At 36.1% G+C, this 7,187-nt stretch overlaps 4 protein-coding genes and 1 non-coding gene across 5 annotated transcripts; 2 read left to right on the top strand and 3 right to left on the bottom strand.

Moving 5' to 3' along the window:
* Positions 1-784: 784 nt before the first annotated feature.
* Positions 785-1,337, top strand: RO3G_06436 (uncharacterized protein; the record flags this gene model as incomplete). Its single annotated transcript, XM_067661026.1, has 3 exons — positions 785-1,056; positions 1,217-1,228; positions 1,310-1,337. The coding sequence occupies 3 exons, from the start codon at positions 785-787 to the stop codon at positions 1,335-1,337; spliced, it is 312 nt and encodes a 103-aa protein (XP_067517127.1).
* Positions 1,039-1,111, top strand: RO3G_19069. Its single transcript has one exon. It is a non-coding gene; the product is annotated as a tRNA-Met (tRNA).
* Positions 1,338-2,963: 1,626 nt separating the features above from the next.
* RO3G_06435 (uncharacterized protein) lies at positions 2,964-3,563 on the bottom strand (the record flags this gene model as incomplete). The annotated part of the gene is made up of 1 exon (XM_067661025.1): positions 2,964-3,563. One exon carries the CDS (start codon positions 3,561-3,563, stop codon positions 2,964-2,966), a length of 600 nt encoding a protein of 199 aa, XP_067517126.1.
* A 672-nt stretch (positions 3,564-4,235) lies between these two features.
* RO3G_06434 (uncharacterized protein) lies at positions 4,236-5,267 on the bottom strand (the record flags this gene model as incomplete). The annotated part of the gene is made up of 1 exon (XM_067661024.1): positions 4,236-5,267. The coding sequence occupies one exon, from the start codon at positions 5,265-5,267 to the stop codon at positions 4,236-4,238; it is 1,032 nt and encodes a 343-aa protein (XP_067517125.1).
* Positions 5,268-5,838: 571 nt separating this feature from the next.
* RO3G_06433 (uncharacterized protein) lies at positions 5,839-6,258 on the bottom strand (the record flags this gene model as incomplete). The annotated part of the gene is made up of 1 exon (XM_067661023.1): positions 5,839-6,258. The coding sequence occupies one exon, from the start codon at positions 6,256-6,258 to the stop codon at positions 5,839-5,841; it is 420 nt and encodes a 139-aa protein (XP_067517124.1).
* Positions 6,259-7,187: the final 929 nt, after the last annotated feature.

Raw genomic sequence — 7,187 nt, 5'->3', positions numbered from 1 at the left:
AAAGCAAGGTATTATTACTTTTACTACATATCCTCCATAGCTAATAACTGTTATAGATGCATGCTGCTTCCTTTTTCTTTACTTGTTGGTATAAGCTTAGCTAGTCTTCTTCTGGTCTATCTAAAGAAAGGTACAATTATTTTTACAATACATACACGATCGCTAATGCTTATTATAGATGAATTCTGCTTTGATTTGGCATCTTTTTATCTTTTTTTCTGTGTTCGCTTTGGTTCTTGAGCACTGATGTCTTTTGTTCTTTTGCTTTGAGTGTCCAGGTCCTTGCGTCCTTGAATCCTTGTGTCTTTGCATCCTTGAGCTTGGCCTTTTTTTTTTTTTTTTTTTTTTTGTAAGAACTTTTTGAGTTCCACGAGATTAATCGATGTTTTTTTAGATTAGATGATGCTATTTTGATGGCATTAGGTAAGTCAAGTAAACTTTTAAAACACTACAAGCAAAGAAATACTGTATGTTGTTATTATTATTTTACTTAAATAAAAAAAAGATATTTTTTATAAAACAAATCCCTATTTTTTTGTGTATATAAAGCAATATTTATTGCAATATGAATGGTTAATAAAGAAGTATATAAGCTATATGAGTGGTCAATAAAGAAGCATATAAGGCAATATGAGTGGTTTATAAAAGAGCAAAAAGACAAATAAAGCATTGTTTTGAAAAGTATCATTGGCTGCCGAGCACCATTAGATATAAAATGGATAATAAACAGGAGCCATAACATAACTGATGGAAGTTGCGTCTTGCGAGATCAGTTAACGAATAAATGTACCAGCAGTCTCCTGTCTCTGCCACAAATCTTGTAACATCTCTTAACCAAAAGATTAACTACGGTTTAAACGATTTGTGGCAGAGACAGGAGGCAGTGCGATCAACAATCAGTTACCGGATGTCACACGATTCTAAGATCTTTCGCAAGATTGATAATATATCTGTTAACAAATTTCCACGATTATTTGCAGTGGGATGGTCCGCCGGTAGGCTGGGTTTTTTTTATGAAGGTCTTGACAAAAGAAAGGTGCTTCCTTGGCTCAGTCGGTAGAGCGTCAGTCTCATAATCTGAAGGTCGCCAGTTCGATCCTGGCAGGGAGCACAGTTTTTATTAGGTTGTTTATGTTGGAGCTTTTGTCATATGTTTCGTTCTCCTTTTGGATTATGTTGTAATTTTCTTTAATATATTGCTTGTTTGCGGGTTTAGGTTTTTAAGTATGTAAGTTTTGTCGATAGTGTAACACGCAAGAACAAAACGGCGGAATTTAAATCGTTGCAGTTTATAACGAACGCCTTACAGTTTGCAACAACCGCCTCTTATGTTATAACAACCATCCAAAATACCAAAAACAGAACAAAAGCATAAAATCCAAAAACATATAAATAACTCCAAATAATAATCACAAAAATACTTCACTTCTTATTAACTTCTTACTTACTTCACTTCTTATTTTACTTTTTCTTTTTATCAAATAAATATTCTTTTAAAGAGGCAAATTATCTTATTTTATTTAACATCAAGAACAAGAAGTCCCTTGAAGCTATCATACTCCATTGTAAAACCCCCTTTTATTTATCTTTTTTTTTATTTTACCTTTATCAAAACAGTCTGATCTACTTTACAAGGTCTGGTGGTCACTATAACAAGCGAATCAAGCCAAATCTGACTCATATAAAAGCAACTCTTATATCAATTACACCCAAATCTGTTTATTTAAACCTTAACTCAACACTCCCAAACAGAGAAACTACTATAAACCAAATCATTACAATAGTGACCACCAGATCTTGTTAATAGTAGATCAAACTTGTTAGAATAGGTTAAACTCTTGAGGTTTAGAAATAGGTTTACAATGAAGATTATTGACTTCAAGGGACTTCAGTATTTAAGATAGAACACAGACCAAAGGGTTTCAATTGAACGCTTGATGGATTTATTGTTTTATAAAATAAAGAAAATATAAAAAGAATATAAAATTCAAAAGTAAAGTGAAGTGAAGTGAAGTAAAAATAGGGATAAGATATAAGGGTATTTATATGTTTTTGGTTTTCAAGCAAAAGAGTTGATATTCCGTTTTCAAATAGGTTGTTACGCAAAAGTTCATTTTCTAACTGGCGTGGTACTAAAAAAAACTTGACTGTATATCTTTCACGGGTATCAGATCAGAAAGAATAAGTAAAAATAAAAAGAAAAGAAAAGGTTATTGTGATCCAATAAGAAAAGATTGCTTTTTAAGCGTAAGAAGATTTGATTTATTGAATTGGATTGGATTGGATAATGTTATTTTGTTTAAAAATATTCATCTTACAGTAGCGGACAAAACTGGTGCACAAAACTTTTTTTCAGCTATAAGCTACCATTACTTGCTCATTACAGTTGCAATATCTATGAAACTATATCAGATGGAAGGCGTACTAAATGTTGCAAATTGTGCAAAGTTTAATCATTGCATTGCCAAAAATGAGGGAGAACCAAGCCTTTATTTATAAGAATAGATATTTTTAAAAAAAACCATAAAAGTGATTAAAACCTAAAAGTTCGTATAATTGCCTCGTCTTTTGATAACAGCAGCAATTCATTTTGGCATGCTTTCATAGTATGGCTGCATATCACTTTCAGTAAAAGAGTTCCACTCTTTATCGATTCTTTTCCAGAGATCGTCCATGCTTCTTGGTGTGGTATCGTATTGAGACAGCTTTGACTTTAACTGTCGCCAAACATATTCAATAGGATTTAGATCGGGACTTTGTGGCGGCCAATCTTTTAATACCGATATCCCATTATCAGATAACCAGTTAGTGGTATGCCTTGACTTGTGCTTTGGGTCATTGTCATGTTGAAACAAAACATCACAATTTTTCAAACCATAATATGCTAGGCTTTCTTGATGCGTAGTAGACAAAATATGGGTGTATAATTTTGAATTCATTGTGCCATCATATACTCGACAAGCTTATCCTGGTCCTCGAGATGTAATACAGCCCCAAAGCATAACAGATCCGCCGCCATGCTTCATTGTTTGATTAACATGAAAGGATCGCCAAGGTTGATCGACTTGCTTCCAATAGTAGCGTATACCATCGGCGCCCCAAACATTGATTTTGGTCTCATCGCTGAAGATCACAGACTTCCAGTCCTCCACAGTCCATGATGTTTTGTCGCGACACCACTTCAATCGCTTTTTCTGGTTTGTATAGCTGATGAAAGGCTTGTACTTCTTAATTCCAGACTTGAAGCCTATCTTTCTAAGAAGCCTTCTGACCGACCGTTTGCTAATACTGTATCCTAAGGACCTCAAAAAGAGCTGAGCATCAGAATCTGTGCGTAAGAGTCCTTGTCGAAGCTTTAGACGGATGATTGCATTAGTTATTTTTTTAACTACGACCGGTCGACCACCACGGTTACGAGCCTTGATGTTCTTTTCTTCCTTTCTTATCCTGTTGATCGTCCATTTAGAGACTCCTGTTGTTCTAGAAATATCCATTGTCGTACGACCTGAGCGTATTCCAGATTTCACAGCTTCTCTTTTATCGTTGCTGATTTTTTTGGGCATAGGGTGCTGGTACTTTGTTAAAATGGATAGGGTAAAAATAAGAAGTGAAATTCATAGAGAGATACAAATTAGGCAAGGGTTTATATATTTTTTAAGAGCTATTGGAATGCACTAGTGTATTATAAAATTTTACAGCAAACTAGAAAGAAATGGGTAGATTTGAAAGAAGGCTAGACAAGTACTACATTTTTGGCGAAAATTGAAATATTCAAAAAATCACTAAAAATGACCTTATTCCTGAAGGATGTCCGGCACAGTTCCGGTTTACCTAGCATAATGCATATTTTAGACTGCCTTTCAGATGGTATAAGCCACAAATGTCGCAGGCATATAGCGGAGATGCAATGCTGATTTTAATTTTTGTGCACCAGTTTTGTCCGCTACTGTATTTACAGTGGTCAAAAAACTGCACCAACGCAACTCAGTTTTTCGGAAATACCAGTATACAGTGGGTGGAAAAATGGTTCCAATGTTTTTGATTTGCAACTTTAAAGCTTTATATCTTTGGAACTACAAATGGTAACGGCTCACAAAAACATGCATTTTGTAGCGCATTTACAGCTAATATTACTGAAAAAAATTTTGCTTGTATTGTTACACAGTCGGGAAAAAATTAAGATTAAATACAAAAACCAACATTGGAACCATTTTTCCACTATGTGCATTATTTTATTAATATCTTGTATGACCGCCTTTCGCAGCAATTACAGCTCTACAACGATCTGGCATACTATCTATGTATCTCCTACAGTTTTCTGCTGTAAAAGTAGACCATTCTTTTTCAACACGATTCCATAATTCATGCACACCTTTTGCCCTAGTATCATAGGCACTTAACTTGAGCTTAAGGTGGTGCCAGATGTGCTCTATTGGGTTTAGATCTGGACTTTGTGAAGGCCAGTTGAAGGTATGGTCACACATGAAGTTGTTGTCCTTGAACCATTGCCTAGCTAGCTTAGACGTGTGTTTAGGATCGTTATCCTGCTGAAAATAGATGTCTTGAGGATGGTAACCATAGTACTCAAGGCTATCCATAAGAGTTGTACCAAGTATTCCGACGTAATCAGAAGCCTTCATTGTGCCTTCACTAATCCAGCATGCATAACCAGGTCCGTCATAGGTAATACAACTCCATACCATAATGCTACCACCCCCTCCTTTAACTGTTAAGTCGAGATGATGGGGTTGAAGTTTATCATCAGGTCGACTCCAATAGTACTTGCAACCATCTGAGCCATAAACATTAACTTTTGTTTCATCACTGAATACCATACGTCTCCAGTCATCGCTTGTCCAGTTTTTGTGCTCTTCCGCCCATGCTAGTCGTCTTGCTTTCTGAACCTTAGTCAATAAAGGCTTTTTTACCTTTATTTTAGCATGGAAGTTCATGCTTTTCATAACCTTAATGGTGCCCGAGTAACTGATAGTGTGGCCAGTGCATACTAGATACTTATGAACAGCCTTCGCAGTCTTGAGGGTACCATTAATAATCTGCTTACGTATATAAGACTTGGTGGTAACACTTAAAACAGCCTTTCTACCAGGGTTTGCTGTTACTCTACCAGGAGAAAACTTGTTGGCATATCTGCTTAAGGTGGATTTTTTTAAGTTTGGAATACGTTCCATTATCACTGAATATGGCTTGTTCTGTAAAACCAACGATTTGATGTTTTCTTGCTTGTTTTTAGAGAGAGCGCGAACCATATGTGTAGTGGTACCTTAAAGCTTCGATATACAGTGGGTCAAAAAACTGCACCAACGCAACCCAGTTTTTCTGAAATACAAGTATAGCTCTGTCAGTTTAACAGTAAACATTACGAAACTTGGAACAAAAAGAGTTACTACTGTTACTATTTATTAACGCAAGTTTCCAAGTCCGATGCGGAGTACTGATCTAAAGAGCACTCAGTAAAAAGAGGAGGTCGGTTGATGCAGTTTTTTGACTTTTATAACATTAGTGGATCCACCCTTCTCTGCTAAGACTGCTTGCATTTTGTCGGGCATACTGTCTATATATTTGATGCATTATTTCTTAGTAAACGAATTCCATTCATTTTTGACTCTTTGCCACAGTTCATGGATGCTGGTCGCCCTATTATCATACATGCTCAGCTTTAACTTCAAATGATACCATATATGTTCAATAGGATTAAGGTCTCGACTTTATGATGGCCAATCGTCAATGTAAAGCATGCCACTATCCTTCATCAATTGTGTTGTAGACTTTCATCGATGTTTAGGATCATTGTCATGCTAAAATACCGACATTTTCCAGCTAAGACCATAGTACTCCATAGTGTCTTTTAGACTTGTACCAAGGATTTTTTTGGTATACCTCTGAATTCATGGTACCATTATAAATCTGACATGCGTATCCAGGTCCTTCGTTGGTTATACAGCCCCATAACATGAGACCACCGCCTCCATGCTTCACAGTAACGTCGATATGGTGAGGCTGTAAATGATCAAATTTTCTTTTCCAATAATACTTGCAGCCATCAGAGCCCCAAATGTTGATTTTCGTCTCATCAGAAAAGATGACACGTCGCCAATCATGTACTGTCCAATATTGATGCTTTTTAGCCCATGTTAATCGAGCCTTTTTGTGCTTTTCAGTCAATAATGGCTTCTTCTTTTTGATCTCAGCATAAATTTCAACTGAATGTAAGACATTAATTGCCGATTGATACGACATAGGGCGCCCCAGCTCCTCCAACTTCATTTGCACGTCCTTGGCAGTCCTCAAACAACCTGTGAGCACTTATCTCTTGATGTATCGGCGTGTTGACTCTGCCACAATGCTCGGTCTACCTCCTCTTTTACGTATTCCATCGTGCATCCACTTATTTGCATACCTATTGACGGTATTTCTATGCATTCCAACCCGTTTCTCAATGACTGCAGGATCAGCACTGTTCTCTAATAATGCTTTGATACTGTTTTGAATATCGGATGGAAGCTTTTTGGGCATTTCTAATGATGGATAGATACTGACGATGTACAATGGGTTTGGGTAAAGCATGAAAAAAAAAAACAGAAAACAATTACAAAAACTTTATTTGAAGGTCCCCAGTGTGGCTAAGTATAAGAAAGATTAGATTAAATCTGCCGGAATAGTCTCAGTCCGGACATATGATATCAAATACCTTGTCATTTTAAAAGTCAAAAAACTGCACCAACCGACCTCCTCTTTTTACTGAGTGCTCTTTAGATCAGTACTCCGCATCGGACTTGGAAACTTGCGTTAATAAATAGTAACAGTAGTAACTCTTTTTGTTCCAAGTTTCGTAATGTTTACTGTTAAACTGACAGAGCTATACTTGTATTTCAGAAAAACTGGGTTGCGTTGGTGCAGTTTTTTGACCCACTGTATAAAGAAAGAAAAAGAAAAAAAAATGTTTGACAGGGGATAAATTAATTTTATAAGTCACATAGGCTTTTTCGGCGATAGTCGGAATATTATGACTCATAATTAGCCAAAAAACTCCGGTGGAAGCTCCACCAATTAACAAATAAACTTATCTACAGTTGTAGTGGAATAATGGTTCCAATGTTGGTTTTTGTATTTAATCTTAATTTTTTCCCGATTGTGTAACAGTACAAGCAAAATTTTTTTCAGTAATA

Source organism: Rhizopus delemar, genomic scaffold (genome assembly GCF_000149305.1).
Source record: "Rhizopus delemar RA 99-880 supercont3.4 genomic scaffold, whole genome shotgun sequence".
NCBI lineage: Eukaryota > Fungi > Mucoromycota > Mucoromycetes > Mucorales > Rhizopodaceae > Rhizopus > Rhizopus delemar.
This window is presented reverse-complemented; position numbering and strand designations above follow the sequence as displayed.